This window comes from Paralichthys olivaceus, chromosome 16 (assembly GCF_024713975.1).
Source record: "Paralichthys olivaceus isolate ysfri-2021 chromosome 16, ASM2471397v2, whole genome shotgun sequence".
Lineage (NCBI taxonomy): Eukaryota > Metazoa > Chordata > Actinopteri > Pleuronectiformes > Paralichthyidae > Paralichthys > Paralichthys olivaceus.
In genome coordinates this window covers 2,486,118-2,513,689 of record NC_091108.1, presented here as the reverse complement: position 1 = coordinate 2,513,689, position 27,572 = coordinate 2,486,118, and the positions used below count along the sequence as shown (strand labels likewise).

Here is a 27,572-nt window from a genome sequence, read left to right as displayed (position 1 = left end):
TTAGTTTCTTCCTTTTCAGTCAAAAGAAATTCAGCTGTTGATTTTAACAATACTTTAATATAAATCATAAGAAATAGCAAAGAGAGATTTTGGGGGAAACGTTAAAGGAAAATTAAACTTTGAACAATAATCAGGCAGGTTTTTTTTTGTTGTTTTTTTTACAATGTTTACACCGGAACATAAACCTGAGAGCGTTGAAAAAGCAAAAACCCACTTGTGTCAGACAGAAGGAGTCGATGACTGAAGAACAGGTTTATGTTGATGACTCCACATTTTACGCCTTGTTTATTTTGGCTTCACTAGCTTTGGAACTGTCCTTAAAAAATGCTGACGTGTTTTGAGGTTGCAATGCGACTTCACATTTTTCGATAATTATAAAAGAAGCATTTCAAAAAAAAGAAAACATTAAAATCCATCCCGATGGATTTTGCATAGTGAAATATGCATCGATAAAGAAAGTCAAGGGTCAGAATGAGAGTAAGTGTGATTTTGTCTTAAAGGTCATCTGTGTCTTTTCACCTGAGCGACACTTCGTCCCCTCAGCTGTACGTGTGAATAATTCTGTGCCGTTTCAAATGGTGCATCAGGATGAAGGTCTTCCCGCACTGCGAGCAGCTGTAGGGCCGCTCGCCGCTGTGAGTGCGCTGGTGGACCCTCAGGCTGCTCTGCTGCGTGAACCTCTTCCCGCACTGCCCGCAACCGTACGGCTTCTCGCCCGTGTGCGTCCGGTGGTGTATGCTGAGGTGGGACGAGCACTGGAAGCTCTTCCCGCACACCGTGCACCAGAACGCCCGCTTCCTCTTGTGGCTCTGCTGGTGCAGCTTGAACTGGTGCAGGCGGCCGAACGTCTTGCCGCACTGCAAGCAAACGTAGCCCCGCCCCGCGGCAGAAAAAGGCTTGTGGGGGTTGTGGTAGCTGCTGGGTGTGAACGTGTTGTGGGAGTGAGTCACGGCCGGTCTGTCCCCAGATGTGGCGTCCCTCTCTGGGTGCTCATCGGGCTGCCTCAGGTGTGAAACATGCGACGCGTTTCTCTGCGAGTACATTTGCTCCTTCGGCCTCTCCCCCTGCGGGAGCGCGCCCTGAGCTCTGTTCTGAAAACCGGACGACTGCGGGACGTCCTTCTGGTACTCACCGCTGTAGATCCCGTTGCACGGCCTCTGAGAGGACGACTGCTGGACACCGGTCGACTTGCTGGCGTTCGAAACCACATTAGCATCCGAGTGCTCCGGGAACGTGTTGGAGTACTCCTCCACCATACTTGAAAAGTCAGGAAAACCGGCGTCGATGTCGTTACCTTCGATTATGGACGACCAGAGCTGATTATCTCGTTCGTCGATGGAAAAGTCAGCGGCGAGTTGATTCTGCTTCCCGGCGCCGTGCTGACATCCGTCCTGACTGAATCCAGATTGCTCCTCCTCCTTCTCCGTCTTGACGGTGAAGTGGAGGCCGCTGATCTGTCCCGCGTGATGACCAGAGTTGTACAAGTCACTGAACTCTGACGTTTTTAGCCTGGAGACCTCTGGATGGGATAAGTGACGGCCCTCTTCCAGCTGCTGGCTCTCCACCACGATACCTGGGTTAGGGTACTGCACAGAACCAGCTGCAGGAAGCAGGGGTGGAGGGAATTCATTTGATATCTTGAACGAAAAGAAGGAAAATACTTTTTTTTTTTTCAAATGAATAAAATCTCACCGATGGGTCCAGCGGTGTCACTGATCCACAGCGGCTCATCTGGACTCTCTTCTTTAATCGTGAAGGAAACAGCGGCATCGTCCATCTCTGGAAACTAAATCAAGATGTTGGATTAAACATGCATGTGTGGTACAGTACAATAAATATCTGTCTCGTCAGCAGTTTAATTCTCCACTACGTTCACCGGCTAGTCAACAACTTTATATCGTGTTGCTGGAAAGGAGACTAACGAGGGTCGGTGAGGTGAAAGACACTAGAACACCCTGACCCTTCTCTGTGGATTCTCCTCTTCAAGGGACCAAAACTAACATCACAAAGAAAACCCTGTTCCACCAAAGTGCTACTGCTGCTTCGGAGCTGGTTTAACTCGCGAGAGCCAGTTTCTTCGGTCGTGGAAACGCAGATCTGGTACCAGATTAGGCCCTGAACTCTTCCCTGGTGGAAAAAGGGGCGAAAGAGTCTTCAGATCCAGTGTTAATATAAAAACAAGGAGCGCATTACAAAGTGTGTCAGACCTGATGGCTTCTCTCAGGTTCCAGGGAAATTCCAGAAGGTTTAAAAAAAAAAAAAAACCAGGATTCAGAACGAGGTCAGATTAACCTGACCAGAGGCCCCGCAGCAAAAGTGATTTAAGCACCGGTCCTACTTCTCTCTCTGTGCTTTGTTGACGGGAAAGTTACTGGAATTCAGGTTTGCAGATCCTCGACCCAGATGTCGGTTGATGAGTCAGGACCCACAGACAAATGAGAGCTGGACTGTATTTTACAACACCAGGGTCTCTGACGATCACATTTCTGGCAGGATGACAACAACAAATCTTCAGGGAGCAAAAAAAACATTAGTTTTCTTTGCTGAGCTGTTTTAAATCCTGCGTCTGAGGACGTGTCCACTTTATGTCCATCTAATAAAGAAGAACATACTTTGACCCAATCTGCTGATCCTGAGTCGTCTACAACCATAAACAGTCAAATCAAATCTATCTCTGTCTATTTATATATCTATCCATCTTTCTATTTATATATTTATCCATCTATCTATTTATATATCTATCTGTCTATCCATCTATCTATCTATCTATCTATCTATCTATCTATATGTCTTTCTATTTATCTATCCAATTATCTGTCTTTCTATATATTTCTAATTATCTATCTATCTATTCACATGTATGTACTTTGATGTTTTAAAGAAGCCAAAGCTAAATTCCTACTGATGTGGATCATAACGTTAATCTGTCTGTGTGTCAACGTGAACCAATAACCAATGGGGGCGGCTCTAACCAGAGGGTCGGCGGTTCGATCCCGGTCTGCCGATGAGTCAAGACATCAAATTGCTCCTCACGGACCCACAGATGCTCAGTATGAATGTGTGTGTGAATGGAAATAACCTGTTAAGTGCTATGAGCGGTCAACAGGACTGGAAAGGCTCAACCACTGAACCTGAGGGTGTCGGGCCCCTGAGGGTGTCGGGCCCCTGAGGTCTGGGGGGCCCCTGAGGTCTGGGGGGCCCCTGAGGCGGTTTCCTGCTTTACCTTGATTCAGCTGCAGCTTCGTAATATTATCGGCGTGAACTGAATCTTGGAAGTTACGAACCTTCATGTCTCCTGAGGGATGACGACAGTTGGAGGCGACGTCAGTTCCTCGGTCCATGTAGTTTTCTGAGAGGAGAAAAAAAAACGAAATGTAAGAAAGTGAAATCTGATGTTGTTCAAAAAGAGGAAATGCAACAATCCTCACAGAGCACGTGAACGCAACATCAGCTGCTCTCCACCATGATGGGACGTGTTGTTGTTGTTGTTGTTGTCTCGTTGCACAACAACAACAACAACAACACAACATGAATGGATTGGGGGGGGGGGGTTCGATCACAGTCACTGGAGCCTCTCACCGAAGCCGCGCTGCAGCTGCGTGTTCTTCTTCTCCATCGTCTGCAGCTTCCTCTTCAGCATCTCGATCTCGCTCTGCTTCCTGGAGATCTCCACGTGCAGGAACGCGCATTTGTCATCGACCAGTTTGGAGATGTCCGCCACCGCCGCCTTCAGCAGCTCCTCCATTACAGAGGACAGCTGCGTCTGGAAGGAGATGCACGTCGCCATGTTCATTCATAAACAGGAAATGTGTGCAAGGAGGGAGGAGGAGGAGGAGGAGGAGGGAGGGAGGGAGGTGAGGGAGGTGGGGGTGCAGTAAAAAAAAAAAAAATCACAAACAAAAGCTGCTTCCGCGTTGAGACTTGGTTTAAACTGCGAAGAGAAGCGACGCACTAGAAAAAATAAAAAACTGACATCTGTGTTTGAGGCTGAAGCGAAGCTCTCTTCCGTGTGGCGGAGGGATCTACCGTAAGTACAGGAGGAGACGCGCAGGGAGATTACATAAAATCGAGGAGAGATGTTCAAGTGCAGGTGATTTAATTTACTGACCTGATCGAGAGTTTTAAAAAGGGATCAAATCTGTTGATTGCTGAGTTATGACTGCATACTATGTAGTACTGCATACTATGTAGTACTGTGTACTATGTGTTGTGTACAGAATATGTTGCATACTTACATGTTCTGTTTTTTGCATACTTTTTGTGTACTTATGTTCTGTTCTCAGTTGTATTGTGATGTTTGCATATATTACATATATACTTATTTATTATAGAAGTATTTGTCATAGGTGAAACTTAATACACACCACAAGATTTCTGAAGATGACACCTAAAGTCATTTTTGAGTGTGTTGATCTCTAATGAAAATAATGAATATTTGATTCAAATCGTCAGCTGCTAACGAACCAGTTGGTATTTCAGTGGTTGGTTGAAACTGTATTTTAAAGGTCTGCATGAGGTTTTATTCCTTTTCCATCAATTGGAAACTAGAAGATGTGAGAGAAGCCACAAAATTAAATGTTGTGGTCGTGCCCCGCCTCCACCCTTCCACGACATTTCATTGAAAGCGGTTTGTGGAATCTCGACGACAACAGAGCAACGGACAGATGCCGACGGAATCATCCTCGATGGAGCCGATGTAAGCAGAGCCAGACTCAACAAGTCCATGAAGTTGGTTTTGAATTTATTTGAAAACATTGTGCGATACCCGTGGAATCAAGTTACCAGATCTTGTGTCCAGCAAATCAAAGAAAACAAGAATTAATATACATTAAATGAAGGTTAAAAAAAAAATGACTGTGAAAGGTAACAACAGAAAGTCAATAACACTGCAGGGGTTTTACTCCCTGTATGTATGAAGGCACAGATACAGTATTTTGGTCTTGAGAGCAGCATTTGTTCAGCTTGATTTTTAAAAATATTGCTGATTCAGTACCCGTGAATATTTCGGACACATGTCCTCACACATATTTTATAAAACAGAAAACTGTAGTTTGTTTTTCAAAACACGTAACAAACTAAAAAAAAAAAAAATCTAATTATAAAGTAGATCAGTGATTATAATTAGATTTGTATTAATTCAGCCACAAAATACTAGATAGTGTTCCGCAAAGAAGGATTTTGTTTTTCATTTTTCACTCAACCCAAAGTAAACATTTTTTATTCAGCCATGTCCTTGACTTCTTTATCAATTATTTAAGAAAAAGTAAAAAAAATCAGCTTCAATTATCCTCTCATTATTTTTACAGATTTAAAAGAAATATCCCAAACAAATAACAGAAAAAAACAAAACCACTGGTTCTGCATGAGGTCGACGGTTCTTCACCTGAACAGTGTTCAGTAATAAACATCATCAAAGTGTTCTATGAAACAGCAAGAACCCAGAAAGATGACTGAGTTCACTGCTCCTGTCAACACTGATTATTTTTAATGCGTGGTGGAGACGGTCAAAGTAGCAGGAAACGTTTTGTGTCTTTACTGCAGAAGAAGAAACGACTGCACTTCTCAGCAGCAAATACAAAAATAATTGGGTCTTCAGATTTGGAGTATTAGGTCCGGGCGTAAGAAAAAATTAGAAGAGGGAGGTTTTGTTAACAATGCACGTAAGTTCAAATGTCGAGAGTAAAGTTGAACGAAATCGAACTCTAAAAAATTTTTTAAAAGTTTTTTTCGATAAAATCCATGTTTTTTAAAAAAAAGTGTAAATCTTGCAACGTTAAAATGAAAAACAAAATCTCGGAGCTGCTCCTTTAATCAAATCCAGTTCAAAATTCCTTCCTTGGCCAAAAATCGCATTTTCCCACCAAGTTTCAAATAAGTCAACTGAGTAGTTTTTACGTAATACCGCTAACGAACAATCAGAAATGAAACAATGACCTCCTTTGCAAAAGTAAATATCTTCCTTCTATTTGGTTCAACTTTGTTCTCTGCATTTCGATTATTCCTCTTTTCTTTTTTTCTTATGTCCGACCCTGAACTCGTCCGTGAACGTTTTTTTAATCACTGATGTTTTTACACCGGTGCTGCTGAAACAAGATGAAACTATCAAAGCTCTGCCCGCAGCTCGAGCATATAAAGCAGTTTTGTCTGGCGCCATCGCTGCCACAGCCGTCCTCCAGGTTGCCTAGCGACGTCATATCTAATTCAAACCCGGTTCCCTCCCCAGTCCTGTCGCTCGCTGAGCCGTAATCGTTCGGCTCTCGAACCTGCAGCTCAGGCGCCAGAGTCACATCCGAGCTCCTGGAGTGAATTCCCATCGCTGCGTAGTCACCGCGCACCATGTCTTCATTTTCTTTGTCATTCAGAAAAGGAATATCCTTGATCGGTGACGCACTCGTGTATCCCTGCTGCTCATCGGCGAGGCCGAGTTCATACTTGATGTCACGTGAAAGTACGCAGACGGTTTGTACCATGGCTTCGCAGGTCTTCTCCGTCCCAGAGGTCCACAGCTCACTGTGGTCCAGCGCTCCTGTGCCACAATCGGGCCTCACCTGACTCAGAGCCTGAAAATCCTCCTCGTTCGACTCCACCTTCACCATCACCATGTGTTCGCCCAGCGCCTCCCTGCCCGCTAACTGCTCCTCAAACGCCACCAGTTCGGGCTTCGGCTCCGGCGCGTTCTCCAGCGAGTGGTTGTCAGGCATCGTAAACATCAGCTGATGAGCCTCCAGCAAATCTGGGTTCTCCCCTTCAGGAAAAACACAACAGATTTAAAATGAGCAAAGTAACTTCACGTGCTTTTCTACAGGAATAACTTTTGTCTCTTACCATTTCTGTGCGTCTTCATGTGGACCTTCAGGCTACTTTTTTGAGTGAAGCACCTCCCACAGACGTGGCAGCCGTACGGTTTCTCCCCGGTATGAATTCGTAAATGTGTCTGTAGGTGACCGGAGCGCTTAAAGATCTTGCCGCAGTACGAGCAGGCGAAGCTTTTCTTCGGTTTGATCACCTGGAAAGACGCGTTCCTCCTCTGCAGCTGGTGATTCAGCGCTGCCTCCGACACACCGGGCGAGGCCGCTTCGCCGGACGCGAGAAGCACGTCTGACGATGCGTAGGGCGTTTGGGAGATCGTGCTGTTTTTCAGCTCCCCGTATGGTTTCCCTGGAAACGGGAAGGAGCTACAAGAAGCTTCGACCGGTCCCGGGAGTAACTGAGCGATCCCGGGGTAGGACGTCATATTCTGTGCCGAGCTGCTGAGATATTCCATCCCGCTCATCTCTGTGTCGTTGTGTCCTTGTAGTCTCGACCTCCACCGCTGGCTGTCTCTCTCAAACGCTGTGAAATTCCCTCCGAGGTCGTCCCCTCCTTCCCTTGGCGGCTCACCCCCTCTCTGAAACAGCGGTTGTGTTATTTCCTCCTCTGCCGGCTCAGATTTGACTCGTAGAGGTGGAGGGAGAACGTCCTCGTCCTCGGGCGGAACATCGTCAGCGCTCGTGCGGATCTTTTCCTCTGGGAGATGAGGATCGGCACATGGATTCACCTCAGGAATCTGGTTCTCCTCGACCACCCGGGCCTCCACTGCTGTGGGCGGAATACCTGTCGTCAATTATAACGTATAATGTACATTTAATGCAGCACAACTTTCTAGAAAGTAAAGTTTGTCTTTGTCAAACTTACATCTTCTGTGAATCTTCATGTGCTCCTTCAGGCTGCATTTCTGATTGAAGCGTCGCCCGCAGACCTCGCAGCGATACGGTTTCTCCCCGGTGTGAATCCTCTTGTGTCTCTCCAGGTGCCCGGAACGCTCAAAACATTTGCCGCAGTACGGGCAGATGAAGCCCATCTTAAACTTCAGCCTCCTCGCCGTCCTCCTCCGTGCCGTGTTGTAAGCGCCACGATACTGACCGAAGGCCAGTCCAGCGTCCAGGGAGGATTCCGGGAGACATGGCAGGGAGTTGGGCCGCACGTTTAAATAACCTGAGGTGTCACGTTCTGTCTCCCTCTCGGCTTTGGATCTCCACCGTCCGCTGTTCCCCTCGTACAGAGTCAACTCTTCCCCCAGCTGCTCGGCGTGACCTCTGCCCTCTTCACCTCCCGGCTCCATAGAGTCAGGTTTGTCCTTGACTTCAGGTTTGGACACGCAGCTGTCGTCTCGGTCAGCGTGGACATTTTCACGAAAGATCCTCTCGTCCCCAGCGGAGCTCTGACCACCTGTGGAAACACAAAGATACAGTCCTAAAGTCCTAAAGTCCTTAATGTCCTAAAGTCCTAAAGTCCTAATGTCCTAAAGTCCTAATGTCCTAGTGTCCTTAATGTCCTAAAGTCCTTAATGTCCTTAATGTCCTTAATGTCCTAAAGTCCTAATGTCCTAAAGTCATTGATGTCCTAAAGTCCTAATGTCCTAAAGTCATTGATGTCCTAAAGTCCTAACGTTCTAAAGTCCTTAATGTCCTAAAGTCCTAATGTCCTAAAGTCCTTGATGTCCTAAAGTCCTAATGTCCTAAAGTCCTAAAGTCCTTAATGTCCCAATGAAATGTGTCTTTTAAACCTTGATTGCAATGAAGATGTGTCCTGAGGAGTGTGTGTGTGTGTGTGTGTGTGTGTGTGTGTGTGTGTGTGTGTGTGTGTGTGTGTGTGTGTGTGTGTGTGTGTGTGTGAGCTCACCGTCCTCAGGTCTCCGGGTCACCGGGCCCCGGGTCGCCCGGAGCTCGGTGTGCAGCAGCTGGATGTTGCCCTTCAGCTTCTGGATCTCCTGGTCCCGCTGACACATCTCCAGCCGCAGCAGAACCATCCCGTCCTCCACCAGCTCCGAGATCTCCGCCGCGGCCGCTCTGGACAGTTCTTCGATGATGGAGGCGACCTGAGCCCGCAGAGCGACGCTGCTCAGCATCGTTACGAACCGGACAACTTACCGGAGGCGCCGGAACTTTGCGACGAAAACTACCGACACGAGTGAGACAAGCGCCGGACTCCAGGTCCCCCTGGGTCGGTGACCCTCCCCCCGGTGACACGGAGCAGGTGACGGCCGGAGCCAGAGCTTCAGCTGCGGCTGCGGATCTTCCCCGGGCTCGGTGTCGGTGTTTAACGTGGCGTGTCTTCAGCTAACGGAGAACGATCGTTGCGAAGACCGGAGCGGGCTACTGTTACCGGAAGTGAGGACATAAATGCCGTAAAGACGCGTCAGAGGGCGCAACGATTATCCCCGGGGCACTTCCGAGGTTAACCCCTAAAAAATAAAAGTTTCTAGACAAACAAATAAAAAAAATTTAAAAGACCATGAAACTGAAAGACAGTGTTAGTTTGCCTGAACTTTTTAACCATAAAACTAAATGTAAAAAGTCTTATTTTTGTCTAAATTCTAACTGTATTCGGCTGCAGGGTTTTAATTAAGCTCTTTTCACTTTAAAAATAAAAAAAATATTTACTTTTATCAATAATTCCAAACCTTCTGCAAGTTGTCCTGACATCTGTTCACAATTTTTTCACTCGAAGTGATAGTTGAATGAAAAAAAATGAGCCGTGATAAGTCGTGATTTTCAAATTTGACTCGAAAAAGTCGTCATTTACATGTTTTTATCCTAAATGTTCGCTGTTATCCTCTGGAGCCGCGTTCACACACAAGTGCTTTTAAAAGCTGAATACTTTGGTGTAAACTGAAGTGTTTAGAGACCGTTTCTGTTTCTAAGGCTGAAGCAAAGTCCTGAGTTTGAACGTCTACATTTCCACGACACTCGAACAGACAGTATTCATTTTAAACATTTAAACATTTGAAATTGTTTAGTTTACTTTAAGACATTTCAGCGACATTGTGAACTCTTTGATGTGTGTATGTAATAAAACAACGGATGTCACGTAAGTGATATTAAAATCAGAACCTTTAATATCAAGAGAAGAAGAAATCTCTACAGAAAGATTTGAATTGAGGGCAAACACAAAACACAGTATATTATTGCATAGGTACACGTCACTCTCCCGTTCGTTTGATGCACTTACATCATCACTACGTCAGCCAACAATGAGTTGAACATGTGACAGGTGTCTTAAATACACAGTCTGTATCTCGAAGGTCAAACACGTATAAGGATGTTAGAAAAAGGGGACGACGCCTTTAAATGTACAAGGCACTGAAATACCTTTGAGAACGGGGAGGACTGATAAAATAGGGATGCAGGGATCCGGTGTTCTCTCTCCTGATATTGATTTCTATACCGTAGATGTATTGTCCACTCCTGAATGTGAGAAAATACATTTTCCACCATTATATCAGTACACAGGTTAGAACAGTTCATAAATATGTCAAATAATGACATTGTCCTCATCGGTGCTTTGGACAGTACCAGTGTATCTGGTAAGGAGGATATTTTTACCTTTTGTCAAGGGTGTGGAATGGGACAAGGGATTTTGGTGTGGATCCGGATCAGAAGGCCGATCCAGAAATTACTTTTCACATTGCAAGATAGGGCATTGATGAATAAAACATGGATCTTCATGAAAAAACGAATCGGACAAATCAACTGCACTGATAATGAGTGTGTGCAAATAAGTGCAGCTTGAAAATGAAGGGGACTGTCGAAGGAATCAGGTTATTTAGGAGATATTTACTGCCACTAGATGGCGCACTAGCACCAACATCTCTGACCAACAGGTGCTCATGAAACTAAACACACACCCAGAAGCACAACTGAATAAAGTTACTCTGTGTTCTGACAGAAAACAAAAAACCCAAACCAGCAAACTGTCCAGAGTGGCTGTCTTCCCAAGTGAGTTAGTTCACCCAGGTGTCTCGTTGTCATCGCTGCCGATTTAATGAAGCCAATTAAAACCAGAGTCCTTTCACCCGGGAGCGAATACCGACTGTATCCATTCACGTTTCAGACAAGATCAGCGGAGATGGGTCTGTACTTTCCAAATGTAGGGAGAACCATCAGAGAGGGTCTCACATGAACTCATATGAACAGACCAGATACCAAAGCGAAGAACAGACAGTCGGACTTCATTATCTGCTCAGGATTCAGTTACTCCACTGAATCTTTACATAGATCTTTAAAAGTACAGTCTTAGTGCATCACTGGGAGCTATCTACCTTGCAGGTGAATCTCCTGATGGATTTTGAGGTTACCCAGCACCGTGAAGCTTTTCCCACACTGCCCGCAGCTGTACGGCTTCAGGCCGCTGTGGAAGCGCTCGTGTCTCGTGCAGTTGTCCTGCCTCGAAAACATCTTGCCGCAGATTTTGCAGCTGAACGGCCTCTCTCCCGTGTGCACGCTTTGGTGCGTCTTCAGCCGGGTCTTCTGGGTGAAAGACTTCCCACATTCGAGGCACCTGAAAGGTTTGAAGGGCTGATGAGTGGCCTTGTGCTCCTCCAGCTGAGACATGCGGGGGAAAGCCTTGTTGCACACGGAGCAGATGAAGAGTTTCTGATTTGATCTCCACATGTTCATGAGTCTTTTTGTCCTCAGGTTGTTTCTGCTGAGGATGTGATCTTCTGTGACTGCAGCGGACCTCTGCACATGAGGAACAGCGGGTGACCGCCCAACCTGTTGCGGAGGAGACTGCAGACACTGGGTCCCGATGCCTGAAGGGCGTGAAACACGTCTTAATGGTTCATTGCTAACAGACTGTGAAGTGGTACCTCCTGAGCACACAGGTTGAATCTCTGTTTCTACTTTTATCGGCACGCTTGTCGAATTATCGACAATTTCCTGTGTTGCGGTTGGAGAGTTAAAGGAACTTTCTGAATTTCGGTGAGCAGAAAATTGCTCAGCGTGAGAGGGGAACATCTGCATGTGCTGCTGCAGCGCAACAGAGCTTTTCTCAAACATGCCGCAAGCAGCAGGAGGCCAGATTGAGTCACTTCGCTCGCTCCCCTCAAAGCAAATGTTAGTCGCTGCTGTCGCAGTGTTGTCTGTTGTTTCCTGGATCACAAGCTCACCGGCTGGCTCGTGTTTCACCGCTGGTCTCATGTCATCACTGTCTTGGTTCCCATGTCGATGTCTGCAGAGTGAATCAGCAGCCTTTGGTTCCAGAAACCCTAAACGTGTTTGCTCATCCTCTCTTTCATCTGCAAATAAAACACAATTTGAATGTTACCTCGTCAAATGCAAGTCAACAAAGCAAGAACACAATTATCCGCAAGAACAGTACAACCCTACGGGTATTTATTCAGCCTGTTCACTGGAAGGTGTCCATGACTGACAGAACCCGATGAGCCATTTTGTTTAATTCCTTAACACATTATCGTTATGTCCACTTCACCAAATGTTCTACCTTCATATTTGCTTTTACGGTGAATGAGGTCACGTCAGTTGATCTACTGAAAACTTGTCAAAAGTTTCTAAGTTAGTCATTTTCTTAAAGTTGTCAAAGTGCTGTTGAAAGACATGAAACAAAACTTACTTGATAATGTAAAAAAAGAAAAAAGAAAAAAGAATAACAAGTGAGGTTAAATCTAGAGTCCAACCAATTTATCAGTTCGACCGATTAAACTGGCCTAAATAAAAACTTTGATTTCACAAAATAAATAATACAAAATCATTTTCTTGATGATGAAATTTTATTTTCTTGATTTGAATTCAATATATTTGGTTGTATTTCTGTTTTCTTTTTATTCAGAAGCATCCTGACGTATAACATGTCCAGTGATGGTGACTTTCTCTCCACATGAACCATTAAATCATCTTCCGTGGGGCAGAACATGTCACTGATGATGTCTGTCCATGGACATGACCAAGAAAACACAGGATCCACATATAGAGTCAAAGTCAAACCTCAGTCAAACTGTTGACAGAACAGACGGATGAAAAGTGTCTTTCAACAGAGGTTTAAAAGAAAAGACAGAGCTCGCCTGTCGTTCCAGACGGCTTTGTCCCGTCTGGTTTTAGCCTCGATACTGGAATTACTGAAAGATCTCTGCCAGATGGTCTCTGGCTTTAATTCACGCGAGTATGGAATCAGCAGGTCTCATGTAATCTGGAGCCCACTCACACCGTCAACACCATCACCAGCATCTCAAAGCCAGTTCTGAAAACGTTACGACTGAACGACTCAAACTGCAGCTTTGTGTAACTGGAACATTAATCATTAGTGAAAATAGTGATTGGATGGAAACTCTGTGAAAATTACACAACATAACTAACTATTCTGATTATTGCTTATTTCAAATTATGATCCAAGAACGTCATATAACAGAACAAGAACAACAATGAATGTTTGAAGGCCGAATGTGAGAAGAGACAATATACATTTGTGAGGAACCTTTACTTGTGTTCTACCACATAAGAAACGTTGATTATAATCGAGTTGAGTTTTTAATCTGAGAGATTTTACAGGAAGTCTGGTGACAGAACTAAAATTAATCAATGTTTTAAAGCCGAATGTAAGAGGAGACGATACAAACTCGTTGAGAATATTTCATTTTGTTCTACTGCGTAAGAAACGTTTTTTTATAAGCGAACGAGTTCTTAATCTGGGAGATTTTAAATGAAGTTTGGTGTGAGGGAGCCTCTCACCTATGGAGGGGACCTGGGTCCCGGCTGTCTGCTCCTGCTGCTCCTCCTGCTGCTCCTCCTCCGTGTCCCGGGTCTCTGCAGCTTCTCGAGCTTTGCACAGTTCCACCTCCATCAGCTTCAGACTCGTCTTCAGCTCCTGGATCTCCGCGTCCCTCCGACACATCTCCAGGTGCAGCACCGCGGTCCCGTCCTCCACCAGCTTCGATATCTCGGCGACCGCAGCCTTCGCCAGCACGTCCATGATGGCGGCGACCTGCGAACCGAAGGCGGAGGGGAACGCCATCCTGCCCGCAGACGATCACGCGTTCCCGGGGGAGATTTATCCAACAGCCGCCGCCGCAGAGTTCGAGTCCGACCGATTTACCTGACGTTTTATTTTGGTTTACTTCCGGGAACTGTAAAGGCCGGATGTGACGTTCAGGGTCGAAAGGTGTAACGTTCCTAAAAAACGCGAATCACAAAATTCTCGCCTGTGAGAAAATAAAGTACAATAATAAAAATAATAAAAAATTAATTCTCTCGTTAATTCAGAAAAAACTCAGATTGTTTTCTGAAGTTAATGCAATTCATATTAATACACAATAAAATATATTTGTTTTAAAACAATGCATAGATTTTACAATGTGAAAAGGTTTTCTAACTACAAGTAACATAAATGTACTTGTGTACATCCCTGTAAGGTACATTTTATTTCCTTTAACCGCATGAAATGAAATGAAATAATCTGTTTGTTCTCCAGATGAATGTGTGATGTTTGTCTTGAGAAGGAGCGTTTAAAAGAGAGTGACAATGGTAACCTGACTTTAACTTTTGTGAAGCGTCAAACTCTAACTCTAGATCTCATACTTGGTGGAAGAAGAACCCAGATCCTCTGTTCGGATAAAAAAAAAAAAGCCTTGATGCCAGAAGATTATTTAAATATCATCAACATATGAATATAATAATAAAGCAAAGAACGAGCACTTTCTTGAAAACATTTTAATCACATAATCCAAAAACATTTCTTCATATATTTATCTCAAACAATACATTCCATCCATTATCCCCGCTCATTCAAATTTACCATTCAACTCTCTGGCATTTTCTTTATACAAATACAGTATACATAAATATAGATATACTGTGTATATACATATACTTTATATAATTACAAAGTATTGTATAATTAGATAACTAGTGCGACCGGGGGGTTTGCTTTGAGAGCCATATTTAACACAATATCAGGTCACTGCAGTTATTCCTGTTTTCTGATCCTTTAAGACATTACTGGAATAAAAAGCCTTTTAATTCATATGTAAAAAAAAAACTGTTTGTACAGTAAAAATCACGACACTGGCTCAGAGCACTTCACCTCCCCGGTCCCTCGGCCTCTCCTTGTCGCTCCCCCTCTCTTTCTCTCGCCTCATGGTTGCTATGGCAACCGCCTCATCGAAACACATGCTGAGGGGACTGTTTCTGCTGGTGTCCTCCCCGTCCCTCCTCCTCTCCTTCTCCCTCCTCCCTCCGTCCTTCCCCTGTTCCCCTGCACTGACTCTCTCCTGCTCCGTCTGGACTCTCGGTGTGTTTTCTCCTCCTCCTTCCGCGCCTCTCCATACCCTCTGCTGCTGCTGCTGCTCCTGCTGCTCCTGCTGCTGCTGCTGCTGCTGCTGCTGCGGCTCCTGCTGCTGCTGCTGCTGCTCCTGCTGCTGCTGCTGCTGCTGCTGCTGATGGTGATGGTGATGATGTTGATGATGTTGATGATGCTGGTGCTGCTGCTGCTCCTGCTCCTGCTGCTGCTGCTGCTGCTGATGGTGATGATGATGCTCCTGCAGCTGCTCCTGCTGCTGATGGTGATGATGATACTCCTGCTGCTGCTGCTGCTGCTGATGGTGATGCTCCTGCTGCTGCTCCTGCTGCTGCTGCTGATGGTGATGCTCCTGCTGCGGCTGCTGCTGCTGCTGCTGCTGATGGTGATGATGATACTCCTGCTGCTGCATCTGCTGATGGTGATGATGATGCTGCTGCTGATAGTGATGCAGCTGATGCTGCTGCCGGAGGGTCATGGCGGTGAGTTTGCAGTGCTGAGGCTTCGGGGGCACGACCGGCACAGCTCTCACCTGGTAAACCTTTGGGTGTTTGGAGATAACCAGCTTCCTGCCAACTCCTCCTCCTCCGTGGCTTCTGTCGCTCTCCTCACACATGAGTATTTTAGGATCAAACCTGGCGTTGGTCGTTGTTCTTCGTTGCTCATCAGCTGTCTCCTCGTTGTTTTTCCTGTTTCCTGTCTCTCTGGCGGCCTCGTCCTCTCTGTCGTGATGCTGTGCTTCTTCAACGGCCGCGTTCTTCACTTGGAGTTTACTCGTCTCTTTCTCCTCGGACTCTCGGTGCATCCCTGTGAGCTTCTGTTCAGCCGTCTCCTCTATTCTATCTTCTGTCTTGTTTGTCCCTCCTTCCTTCTCTTCCTCTCTTTTTTCTCCTGATCCCTTCACATTCTGCTCCTCCTGCTCCTCCTGCTCTCTAGCTCTCTCTTTCTCCCTCTGAACCTGCTCACTTTCCTCGATCACTTCACATACAACATCCTCAAGTTCCTCCCAAACTTCACTGCTACAAACGACACTATCCTCCTCTTCATCTTCATCGTCAGCCGTTCCCCCTCCATCTTCTTCAATGGAGTCTTCCAACAGGTTCTCGCCCCCTTGTTTTTTCTCCGGACCCATTTCTTGACATGTTGTCTCTGTGTCTCTCCTCCTGTCCTCTGCATCGTCAGTGTGTTTTTCTTTTGTCTCCTCCTCATCACAGGGTCCAGGATGTCCTCCGGTCTGCTCTAACAGATCATCAGCAGTCTCCTGTGTGGAACAAGAATCTGTGCAACATAGTGGATAATCAGTGTGAAGATTATCAACCCCTTCCTCTTCCTCCTCCTCCTCCTCCTCCTCCTCCTCCTCCTCCTCCTCCTCCTCCGCAGCCTTGATAGTGATGAATTTGTCCATCTCCTCACAGCTGGATGTTGACAGTTCGGAAGCACAAGACTTTTCTTTGTCACTGTGAACATCCTCCGGGATGTCGGGATCTTCCTCTGCCTCCGATCTGCAAATAGACGTTAACACACAGTTAACAGATAAGTGAAGCGTGAAGAAGAAGAGAAACTGATTTTCAGGTAAAGATTTAGAGATTTGTAATATTAGATTTTACTTTCTTACCTTTGTTTTTCTGGTCGATCTTCTTGTTGATGATCTTCCTCTTCGCTCTTCATCATCTGTTTTCCCTCCAGTCCTCCTCCATCCTCTTCATCCACCACTTCTTCTCGCTCCTGTTCTCCGGTTGTCGTTTCTTTAGAGTGCAGCGCCTCAAAGTTTTTCGACTGTTCAACAGGAAGTCTACTTACGTTATCGGTGTCCAGGTCAAACCTGGTCAGATTGTTTAAAAGGAAATCAGCGGGGAGGCTTTTAATGAACATGCTACCATCCTCGTCACTGCTGTAATCATCCTCATCGTCACTGGGGTCGCCCTCATCCTCGTCTTCTGAGCAATACTCGTCCGGCCCGTGGACAGGTGAGGTCATATAAGGCAGGCTGAGGGATTTAGTTTGTCGGCTGTGCAGGTCGAGGCTGAGCGGCCTGTGTGGTTTAAACTCAGGGGCCGGCTGCAGGTGCATGTGTTGCCCTGCAGGATTCTGGGCAGGCTCAGCTTGCGCCATGACTTCATACTCGTCGTCTGAGTGACCGGGAGGCTCGACGGAGAACTCGTTCACCTGAGAGACGAAGAGAGAGTTTTCTTCAAATTAACAAAAACAAGCTCAAAAGGGAAAATAAAACTGTCAGCTTCTGCAAACTCACTACCTTCAAACGACCTCATCTGTGCAAACAACACAAACCTGATGTGAGTTGCTGCTGTCCATGTGGTCCATGACGCAGCTGTCCATGTGGTCCAGGAATTCAAAGTTATCTTGAACGTAGCCGAACAGCTCCTGGTCGTCTCCCTCCGCTTCGGTCGAGTTGAGGATGTCGGACTCGTGAAACACATACACATCTTCGGGCTCACTCTCCTCTGGATGAGGATCAGCCGGTTCCACACTTTTCATATCTGTGAGTGAAACACGGGCTACGATCACAGATGAGGTAACTATAGACTACGCTGCACTTGCAACACAATAAACTCAAATTGAAAGAATGCAGGGTTAACAGAAACCAGTTCATTGCCACATTAACTGAGAGGTAAAGATCAAACATGAAAAGTAGTCTGCATACTGAAAGGTTCAGCTCTGATACTGAATGAGAAGCAGGTTCATGAAATAGTTGGACTCACCCACGTAGTCGTCTTGTTGGTCGTCTCTCGTTGCATCGTCATCATCTGTGTTGGAGTTGAGGCTTTTGACTCGTTCCTCTCTGGACACACTTCCACCTCCCGTCACCAGCTCCGACTTCCTTCTACCAACGCTTCTCTCCTCCTCCTCCTCCTCCTCCTCCTCCTTCTCCACCTTTACTCCGTCACCCTCCTCCTCACCAACGCCTCCTGCCACCACTGTTTTCACCTCCACGTCCACAACCCTGTCTGTCTCCTCCTCTCTAACCTTCCTACCTCCATCCACCTTCATTTCCATCCTCTTTCTTTCCTTCCTCTCCACTTTTCCTTCTCCCTCCTTTCCTTCCACCCTGTCCCCTCCATCCTTATCCCTGCCACGATGGATGACCCGGTTGCTCCCGCCCCCTTGCAGCACCCCCAGTGCCAGGTTGGAGGTGATGTGCAGCGGCACAGTAACCAGGGTGGGCCCTGTGATGTGCATGGCCGCTCTTCGTCCTGCTTTAGCCGAGAGGCCCGGGGATCTGGACTGGACTGGGTCACTGCCAATGACCCCTAAACCCTCCGGGTCGAGAGCGGTGTAGGTGCCCTGGGTCCCTCCGCTCATTACCCCTGTTCCTCTGCGGTATGTCACAGCATATTCACTGCCACCCATTCCACCAGGAGGCGCCGCGGCCTCCGAGCCCAGCTGTGGGGAGGAGGTGACGAGGGGAGACATGTTGGTGGAGGGAGGGGTTTGGGGAGGATGTTTGGAACCTGGAATATAAGAGACAGATAATAATTAAAATAATAATAACACATAAGATCCAGGTCACAAACTTCTTCTTATTTCTAACACACAAACATAAATGAGGCATCATCTGTTTGTAATGAGTTCATTTGCTGATATTTTCTGAGCAGGAATCGACAAATTAGAAAAACTGTCAATATGCATTAGAAGTATAATTTTTAAGATTTTAAGAAGTGTTGTATAAATCAGGCTACAAATGATATATGAGAAATCCCTTCTTTTAAATGATATAGACAGAAATAACACTGGAAGGTTTTGGTGAATTAACATGAAACCTAAGTGAATCTTTCTGTCTTTTTTATTTTTAGTATTTTTGATGAACAGATCCTTCAAGAAAAAAAACTGATTGGTGGCGTTTTTCTTTCAAGTTTGTAGAATTAAATCTTTGCTTTTTCCATTTATTGTATTTTATTTATCTGGAATCACAGAATTCATCGCGATGACTGTGAGAAGAGCAGCACCTTCATTTGCGTATGACTGGATACTGAGGGAGTCCATGCTTCGTGCTGGTCTCAGAGCAGATCTGTCTTTCTCTGGAACACAAACAAATTCTATGAAACATGGAACAAATAGAAGGGGATCAACATTAACATAAAAAACAAAAACAAAGCTATTTATAGAAATAAAGACAGAAACCAGGAATTATATTTTCTTTAGCAGGTCTTCTACCTTTACTTGAGTGTTTGTGTCGTCTCCGTGTGTCCTGGAATCGTCCTCCGATGTTGAATATGGACATCCACTTCCTGCCCTTCAGAGATCCTTTCCTCCTGAGGTGAACACAGACATTCACAGGCAGGTGGTTTATATTTGATCTGTATTTCACTGACGTATTGCACATATATAGAATAAGAATAATCTGTATCATGCATCGCTATTATTATTCAGTTTTTATCGTATTTATTTTGGACTCTCTTTCTTTCCTTATTTTATTCTCAGCACATTTCTTCTTGCACTACTTTTTTTGCTGTCGAACTGTAATTTCACCAACGAGGGATCGGTAACGATGCTACTGCTAAATATTGTCCTCACTTGTCTGTGCCCTCTATGATTGCATGGTAGGGTCTGATGGGTAGTGGGCCGTCCCCTGGACTGATGTTCCCAAAGCTGGCGAGAGGCCGAGAGGGAACAGACTTGGGTAACGGGTCATCCATCGCTGTTGATGGAGAGGGGAGGGACTTTCTTCTCTCATCCGATCCACCTGAATACAGCAGAAGAAAGAGATGAGGCAGAGGTAGTGTGTGTGTGTGTGTGTGTGTGTGTGTGTGTGTAAGTGTGTGTGTGTCTTCTGACCTTGGTCAGGAAACAGCTGAGGGACGTGTGTGAGGATGAACTCCACGACGATGGATTGAACCCTGACCTCCATGAAGGCTGCCGTGCCGTTAAACCCGGTCGCCTCAATGTCCTTTGACCTTAAAACACAGATTGATCCATTGATCGCTGATTGATTGATAAGTGGCTTATAACTGATTACACTGGGAAATGTGAGGGAAGAAATGCTGAAAGGAATTAAGATCTAATGTGTGTACAACAAACACTGATATATCTATAAATGCCACTGATATCAGCGCACCTGAGCAGATTGGGGGCCCAGACGATGGCGAGGTTCCTGGAGTGCATGTTGGTCTCTGAGGAATAAGAAGCCATTTTGACGAGGTGACGCATCAGGAACTCCAGAGTCCTGAGAAAGAAAATGAAGACGTGAACCTGCATCCTGCTCTGAGGCGGAGCAACGAGCTGCGAACACGACACTGAGATACAAACCACGTTAACTATTATTCACAGTTACACGAGAGTTTGCTTCTGGTCACCTGGGAACTGTGTTCACTTTGGTGAGTCATACGTTCACCTCGAGCTCAGTGCACAGAAATACTCGGCAGGTTGGTTCATCTCCATCAGTAAAGAGGCCGTCAGTGTGCAGCACCGTACCTGTAATGTGGTGACGGCAGTTCTTTCAGCACATCTCTGATCTTCACCAGCCTCTCCTCCTCCAGCTGGATGGCAACAGCCTCCTGTAACACAGAACACCTTGGTGATGAAGCTGTTGTAAACAACATGTCCGTGCTGGTCTATGAATGTGTGAGTTCGAGCTACTCACAGCAAACTTGTCGTACAGCTGGTACGTGAGCAGAGGGTTCGGCAGCTCTCTGAAATAAGCTTTGCACAGAGAGCTGATGCAGTGGATGTCCTGCAGATACACATCCTTGTTCAGGTCTGGATTCCCGTCACTCTCAAACTCCCCCCTGGTGGTGGACGAAGAGGAAGTGCTGACATTTTCAGACAAAAGGTTCAAAGAGAGGTATACACACACACACACACACACACACACACACACACACACACACACACACACACACACAACTTGCCTGAGTTTCTGGATGTTGGACGACACCCCAGACAACCTGTAGATTCCATCCACGATGCCATGATGCTCGACGAACTCGCTGCAGCATCGTAAGACCTGAGGAACTGTGTCAGATGACTCATGTCAATCATCTGAATAAAACCTGAATCATTTAGAAACAACGACCATGAACACAAACACTCTGATGTTAAAATCTTTCATTCATTGTAGACTTGAAACCCAAACATGCTTCGTTCCTGCATTTCTCTTTTGTTGAACGCCACTTCCATGTACGTTAGCATTAGAGACGAAGTGGTTTATGTCCTTTTGTTTCGATTATTATTTTTACTTGTGAGAGGATTTAAATTGAACTGAATGAAAAACCCACTTTGTTGAGTGGACATGTTGTGGTTGATGATGTGTGATCGGAGTCTCGACAAAAAGAAATTGTTTCACATTTACTTTTAAAACGCTGAGTCTTAATTTGAAGGATTATTTTACTAACTGTAAGACGTGAACCACACCAACAAGGTAAATCAGGATATGCAGCATGTCTAGAACACACAGTTGTATAGTTAGACACACAGTGAGTGTGTGGAATAGAAAATAACGTGGTTTATTCCAACAGCTTGTTTGTGTGGCAGCAGTTTACTCACTCTCTTGACATGAGGCGTTCAGGTGCTCGAGCAGATCACATCCAAACACCTTCTCTTTGTTGCCTCCTCTTCTCCGAACTCTCCGCATCTCTTCCTGTCTGCGGTGTTCCCCTCACATTCAGACCCACCCGAGCTGCTCAGCCTGTCACCGTCACACCGTCACTCTCTGCGTGGACTCCACCAACTCAGCTTAATGTGGCAGAGACAGAGTGGAGGTGGTGCACATCTCAGAGATCCGACCGAGCTGCTGCTGCTTCCTTCACTTCAGTGCATGTTGTCGGCCGCTTCCTCTGTCGGCTGCGTCGCGTTGGAGCTGATGTGTTAGGACATACTTTCATTTGTCGTCCTCTCTGCAACATGAGAAATAACAAACGTTCCTTTTTGGGTCCAAATCAAAGTCTCTTCTAGGATCAAACAACGAGTAGCACAGAATCCTCTGTGCACGTACGTTTACTCTCCACTTCCCCCAATGCACTCAATTTATGTTCGAATAAAAGGCCACACCCTTGTCTCTTAACTTCTCCTATTCAGTGAAGTGAGACTCTGACTGTTTCACTCTCGTCACACCATAATGTGTCTCTGGACGGGTGGACGCACCTAAATCTCCAATCTCAGTCCCCCGCCTGAGGCCCGAGTTCATTACGGACCCGGACTGCTCTCCTCACACGCATGTCACGGCCATTGAGGCCCCTGGCTCAGTGCAGCGGAAGTCGAGCCTGAACATACAGACTCACGCAGACGCTCAAACTCTCTCCCCATCCCCTCCATCTGTCCTGACACCTGCCACTCTCCTCCTTCAGTCCAGCATCCCTCCCTACCTGTCCACCTCCAGGGAAGAGTTCCAGTGTTGAGAGAAATGACCAAGTTAAGGAGTAAATACTCGTGTTCCTACCTTCACTCTGCATCGGCACAAGAGGCAGCATAAAATGATGACGCAAGAAACCACTAAACTTCCTCTGTTAACTTCCTGAGTGTGTCTCCTTCTCTTGCGCTTTCTCTCTGCATGAGGCTCACAGTGTCTCCGCCTCTGCTGATTGAGAAGGGAAACCAGTGCATCTATTTCCCTTTATGTGTTTGTCTCAGTGCAGGTCGAGCTCCATGTGTATTATTCACCCTGACAACATGGACAGTGAAAGTTCATTAAGGACAATACAGCCACGGACAAAAGACTAATGTGTTTGACTCCTTCTCTTTGACTGAGTCTGATGTACATGAACGTTACGTATACTAATACTGATCACTGGATGGTAACAACATAGAGCCTCAGTGAGTACTGCAAAAGTACCACAAACTAAAACACGGTACCTCACAGAAAGTACAACTAAGAATCAGAAGGCACCAAAGCAAACAATCACTATGGTAAATAACACAAATTTACTTCCACCCTTGTGGTGTTAATGGTATCCACACAAAATCCCGACACAACAGAAATATAAACTCGTACTGCCTCAATCAGTAGAATGTACTGCAAAGAACTACAGGGTTCAAATCAAGGTCCATGAAGAAAGACAAAAAAAGGGCTGAAAGTACTCAGCACAGCTAATTACATATTTGACTTTATCACTGGGGTAGACCCAGAACTCACTGGAGGGACGACATATTCCATCTGGCCTGGGAACATCTCAGGGTCCCCAGGGAGAGCTGGAAAAACGTGGCTTTCGTTCAGCGGCAGTGAACATCTGGAAATCTGTAAACAGCTGGATTGTGTGTAATAATGACAAAATGCTACAGGATAGTATTAGAGTGATGACGTTCTTCTTATTCTGTTTAGTAAATTATGGGCGAATCATTCTGAGTATTCGTCTGACTGAGAGTCTCTCACTCTGGTCTCAGTCATCATCTGATTAGGTTCCTGTTAAAATGGGATTTCCCAGCTCTCTAGAGTTTGCAGTATTTTGTACACAAGCAGAAATACGCTAGAAATAACTACAGTTAACGAGCATAAAAAACTTCATTACAAATATATTCAAACACCATGTGTGTTGCATCTCTCTCTTGTTTACTTTCCTGCACGGCTTTGTGACTTCCTGTGTCTTATTATGCTGTTTCTTGTGCTGACCTAATTTCCCCGTCATCTGATCTTTGAGAAACTGGTGCCACTTTCTTACATGTATGATGAAATGTTTTTTTTTTTTAAATAAATATTTATTTAAAATTGCGTCACCGATAAATCATAAAAAAATGCAAAATATAATATTATATCAACTGAATAAAATACCTTTCATTTTTATTGATTCATTTTTGACTTTGTAACATGAGATAAGTGCTATTTAAATAAAGTTATATCATAAAATGCACTTTATCAATGGTACATGAGGAAGTATGATTCAAAGAAAACATCATAGTAATTATAACAATAAGGAAAGTTTTCATGAAATCAACAATAAATAATAATGAAATAAATAAAAAGAGGCAGGAATCAGTTCCTCTGGTTTATAATTTAAATAAACATTGAGTTTCAGTTTATTTCAGGGCGTGTATTCTGACAGTGCGCGTGTAGTTTCATATTTACGGTAACATCACCAGTGACGACATGGGCAGCTGCTATGGTAACCTGGTTTTAACTTCCGGTACGTGCCAAGATGGCGGAAATGAAAGCGGAACGAGGAACAGTGTGTTTTTAAAAAGCGCGGAGACTTTGAGACGTTTGTTTTATTCGCGTCGACGAGACGTTGAGATGTCGTTGGTGTGAACAGCCGAAGGGGGAGAGAGACTCCACCCGCGCGAAGCGTAACGGTGAATCCATCGAGCGGTCCTCTCTTGGTGCCATCCGCGGAAAACATCAACACAACGTCCGCCTCCGGACGCTCCTGTGACCGGGACCTGTCCACGTCCTCCCCCTGGAGGAGTCACGCGTTGGTCTCGTATCTGGAGGAGAAGATGGAGAGCTGCGGCTTCCAGAACCAGCTCCTCTCCGTCATGGAGGTGCTGGCCAAGGCGGCGGTGGAGGAGATCAACCGGCGAGTGGAGGACAGCTGCGCGGTGCTGCGGCTGGAGGTGAACCGGAGCAGGAGGGACATCGAGCTCCTGAAGAACAAGTGTGAGCTGATGGACGCCGAGCTGAGGAGGAGCAGGCTGAGGGCCCGGAGGAGAGGTGAGGAGGAGGGGAGAGGAGAGGTGAGGTGAGGAGGGGTGAGGAGGAGGAGGAGGAGGGGTGAGGAGGAGCAGGCTGAGGGCCCGGAGGAGAGGTGAGGAGGAGGGGAGAGGAGAGGTGAGGAGGAGGAGAGAGGAGAGGTGAGGTGAGGTGAGGAGGAGGAGGAGGGGTGAGGAGGAGCAGGCTGAGGGCCCGGAGGAGAGGTGAGGAGGAGGGGAGAGGAGAGGTGAGGAGGGGTGAGGAGGAGGAGGAGGAGCAGGCTGAGGGCCCGGAGGAGAGGTGAGGAGGAGGGGAGAGGAGAGGTGAGGAGGAGGAGAGCTGAGGAGGAGCAGACTGAGGGCCCGGAGGAGAGGTGAGGAGGAGGGGAGAGGAGAGGTGAGGAGAGGTGAGGAGAGGTGAGGAGGAGCAGGCTGAGGGACTGGAGGGGAGGTGAGGAGGAGGAGGGGAGGTGAGCAGCAGGAGGAGAGGTGTAGGAGGAGGAGAGCCCTCTTCATCAACTTGGTGTGTTTACTTTCTGAAACATCCTGTGTGTGTGTGTGTGTGTGTGTGTGTGTGTGTGTGTGTCTGTGTGTGTGTGTGTGTGTGTGTGTGTGTGTGTCTGTGTGTGTGTGTGTGTGTCTCCTCCAGGAGCAGACCGGTGTTCTCCTCTGGTCAAAGTGATTCTCAGTAAACAAACTCAGATCATCGACTGGGACACACAGACAGAAGCTGAGACCTCAGATCAGCAACAGGTACGAACACAGGATCGATTCATAGATAGATAGATAGACTGATAGATAGATAGATAGATAGACTGATAGATAGATAGACTGATAGATAGATAGATAGACTGATAGATAGATAGATAGACTGATAGATAGACTGATAGATGACGTGTGTTCCTCCTCACAGTCAGTGTTGCTGCTTGTGTTGCAGTGTGCAGACCTGGAGGTTTCTGATGAAGCCGAACACGTGCAGATAAAAGAGGAGTGTGCGGAGGAGGACGAGTGGAAGAACGACACAGACGACAAACTGAGTGAGCGAGAACACAAACCACTGTCACGTATGAAGGTTCCCAGGTTTTTCAATCAGCGGACGTTGACCCGTCATCTACTTCCTCTTTCCCAACGGACTCATTTCCCTGTGAGGACCAATAAAGGCTTTGTGATTGATGTGCTCTCGTATCTGATCTCACGTGTGCTTCCTTTTCAGTATCCGCAGCAGAACCATCCCCGTGTTTCAAATCCTCGCCGCCTCAGCAGACCGACGGCTTCGTGGATCGTTACCACTCGGCCGAGGACCCGGCAGAACCAGAACCTCTTGTGTCCCCGACGGCCGGACACGACTCTTTGCCACTAGGGCAGCAGCCGATCGTCACAAACCGGAGCGGCTCGGAGCTCGTGGTGAAACACGAGAGGGAGGAGGAACCAGACGACGACGCGCCGCAGCTCGAGTCGGGCCTCGCGTCTGTGGCGGTGGACGGTCACGATCAGCTGTGGTTGTCCGGTCTGTGCAGGGACGCAGCCGATCCCAGCTTCTCCTACGAGGGGCAGCAGGTAAAGCAGATCCCCGCTGTGTTCACTCCATCAGAGGAGGTGGTACCCAGGACTCACTCAGCGGGGAAAGCTCACTCTGTCCTGGTCCGAGGGAAAAGACGAGCCAGAACATTTGGAAGTCGACGACCACAAGCAGAAGACGGACTCAACGCTCAGACGAACTCCACGGATCAGAGCTCCGTCCCTCAACTGTCGCAGCATCAGTGCAGAGACCTCGCTCCTCCCTCGCTGAGGAGCCGAGACGAGGATCCGAACCCAAACCCGGCCGCCTCCTCCCTCTGCGTGCAGAGCGGCCGCGGCAGCTTCGGCCTGGCGAGGAGGATGAGGACGCCCTGGAGGTCCGGCGTCGGCGAGAAGAGGTTCAGCTGCACGTACTGCGACAAGAGCTTCATGAGGTTCAGTCAGCTCAAGGAGCACCTGAGGAGTCACACGGGGGAGAAGCCGTTCAGCTGCGCGCAGTGCGGCCGCAGCTTCACCAAGCAGTGCAACCTCATACGACACGCGGTGGTGCACAGCGGCGAGAAGCCGTACGAGTGCTCGCTGTGTGGGAAGTGCTTCACCCAGCGCTCCAGCCTCAAGTCCCACCAGAAAACAGCTCACTGAGTTTGACGTGGCTTCAAGGAAGGTTCCATGTTTTTATTTTTTGAGTAGCTCAGAACACAGTGATGAAGCTGGTTTAACTGTTTTTGTTGTTGTTGTTGTTGTTTGTTTAATATTATAACATGTGATAAATGTTGATATTATCAAAACAGACCCGTTGTTCCGTTATTTAGTTGAAGGCAAACAATGATTTTCAATATTGATTATTTAGATTTTCCACTTAATGAAATCAGCCTCATTTCATATTTCTCACAGATTCAAAGAGATTCACTTTGTCGTCATTCGTGAAAAAGAAAAGCATCAACTTCTCATATACGAGAAGCTGGAAAACCAAGTTTTTGACAAAACTTGCCGACCGCTGCTCACGCTCATGTAGGAGCACTGAGAGATTATTAATGATAAATAAAAAACTTAGTTTAATTCACATTCAAAGTTTCCCATCTAGTTTAATCTTCCATATTTATCACAGTATGAAGACTATTAGAAATTATAAATATAAATTACTATTAAACACCCCACCTCATTAAAGATAATTGCAGCATCCGATTAATAATAATAACTAGTCTCAAGGTGTTTTTTATTATTATTATTATTTAACGGACAGAAGAGGACTCACCTGTAGAAACGACCTTTAAACTTGATCAGGATGAAAAATCTAGATCCTCTGACACCAATCGTTCCACGAGAAGACTTCAATTTCAGAACTTAAAATCTGAAAGCAAAAGTTTCACATGTAATTTGAAAGTCTCTGAGTTTTCATCAAGTCATCCTGA

General features: G+C 46.2%; 3 protein-coding genes across 10 annotated transcripts; 1 reads left to right on the top strand and 2 right to left on the bottom strand.

Annotated features, from left to right (window-relative positions):
* Window positions 1-408: 408 nt before the first annotated feature.
* On the bottom strand, window positions 409-13,911 carry LOC109646531 (zinc finger protein Xfin-like). The gene is made up of 11 exons (XM_069511642.1): window positions 13,506-13,911; window positions 11,074-12,058; window positions 10,641-10,654; window positions 8,662-8,904; window positions 7,675-8,208; window positions 6,826-7,593; window positions 6,056-6,745; window positions 3,580-3,792; window positions 3,285-3,349; window positions 1,693-1,786; window positions 409-1,600 (listed from the first exon to the last, which is right to left on the bottom strand). Exons 1-11 carry the CDS (start codon window positions 13,786-13,788, stop codon window positions 540-542), a joined length of 4,950 nt encoding a protein of 1,649 aa, XP_069367743.1. The 5' UTR covers window positions 13,789-13,911; the 3' UTR covers window positions 409-539.
* Window positions 13,912-14,468: 557 nt separating this feature from the next.
* arhgap30 (Rho GTPase activating protein 30) lies at window positions 14,469-27,552 on the bottom strand. 8 transcript variants are annotated; one of them, XM_069510931.1, is made up of 14 exons: window positions 27,416-27,552; window positions 21,571-21,920; window positions 20,937-21,039; window positions 20,669-20,813; window positions 20,500-20,582; window positions 20,144-20,251; window positions 19,864-19,982; window positions 19,603-19,771; window positions 19,243-19,340; window positions 19,035-19,106; window positions 17,790-18,539; window positions 17,359-17,567; window positions 16,685-17,235; window positions 14,469-16,571 (listed from the first exon to the last, which is right to left on the bottom strand). In XM_069510931.1, the coding sequence occupies exons 2-14, from the start codon at window positions 21,656-21,658 to the stop codon at window positions 14,843-14,845; spliced, it is 4,224 nt and encodes a 1,407-aa protein (XP_069367032.1). In that variant the 5' UTR covers window positions 21,659-21,920; window positions 27,416-27,552; the 3' UTR covers window positions 14,469-14,842. The 8 variants fall into 8 exon arrangements, with proteins under 8 accessions (XP_069367032.1, XP_069367025.1, XP_069367030.1 ...); XM_069510924.1 differs by lacking the exon at window positions 27,416-27,552 and adding an exon at window positions 22,463-22,609 and having other exon boundaries at window positions 17,359-17,585; window positions 19,035-19,124; XM_069510929.1 differs by lacking the exon at window positions 27,416-27,552 and adding an exon at window positions 22,463-22,609 and having other exon boundaries at window positions 19,035-19,124.
* On the top strand, window positions 23,915-26,948 carry LOC109639157 (uncharacterized). The gene is made up of 4 exons (XM_069510936.1): window positions 23,915-24,664; window positions 25,292-25,395; window positions 25,580-25,679; window positions 25,856-26,948. The coding sequence occupies exons 1-4, from the start codon at window positions 24,451-24,453 to the stop codon at window positions 26,800-26,802; spliced, it is 1,365 nt and encodes a 454-aa protein (XP_069367037.1). The 5' UTR covers window positions 23,915-24,450; the 3' UTR covers window positions 26,803-26,948.
* Window positions 27,553-27,572: the final 20 nt, after the last annotated feature.

Bases quoted from the DNA above. Each gene is read 5' to 3' on its own strand.
- LOC109639157 (XM_069510936.1), top strand. From the start codon at position 24,451: ATGGAGAGCTGCGGCTTCCAGAACCAGCTCCTCTCCGTCATGGAGGTG. The intron at 24,665-25,291 runs GTGAGGAGGAGG...TGTCTCCTCCAG, and splicing joins GCTGAGGGCCCGGAGGAGAG to GAGCAGACCGGTGTTCTCCT. The intron at 25,396-25,579 runs GTACGAACACAG...CTTGTGTTGCAG, and splicing joins AGACCTCAGATCAGCAACAG to TGTGCAGACCTGGAGGTTTC.
- LOC109646531 (XM_069511642.1), bottom strand. From the start codon at position 13,788: ATGGCGTTCCCCTCCGCCTTCGGTTCGCAGGTCGCCGCCATCATGGAC. The intron at 12,059-13,505 runs GTGAGAGGCTCC...TTTTATTTGCAG, and splicing joins GACCCAGGTCCCCTCCATAG to ATGAAAGAGAGGATGAGCAA. The intron at 1,787-3,284 runs GTTCGTAACTTC...ATCTTGATTTAG, and splicing joins ATCCCTCAGGAGACATGAAG to TTTCCAGAGATGGACGATGC.
- arhgap30 (XM_069510924.1), bottom strand. From the start codon at position 21,658: ATGCGGAGAGTTCGGAGAAGAGGAGGCAACAAAGAGAAGGTGTTTGGA. The intron at 20,252-20,499 runs GTACGGTGCTGC...TTTCTTTCTCAG, and splicing joins CTGCCGTCACCACATTACAG to GACTCTGGAGTTCCTGATGC. The intron at 17,236-17,358 runs GTTTGTGTTGTT...TTCGTCTCTCAG, and splicing joins ACAGCAGCAACTCACATCAG to GTGAACGAGTTCTCCGTCGA.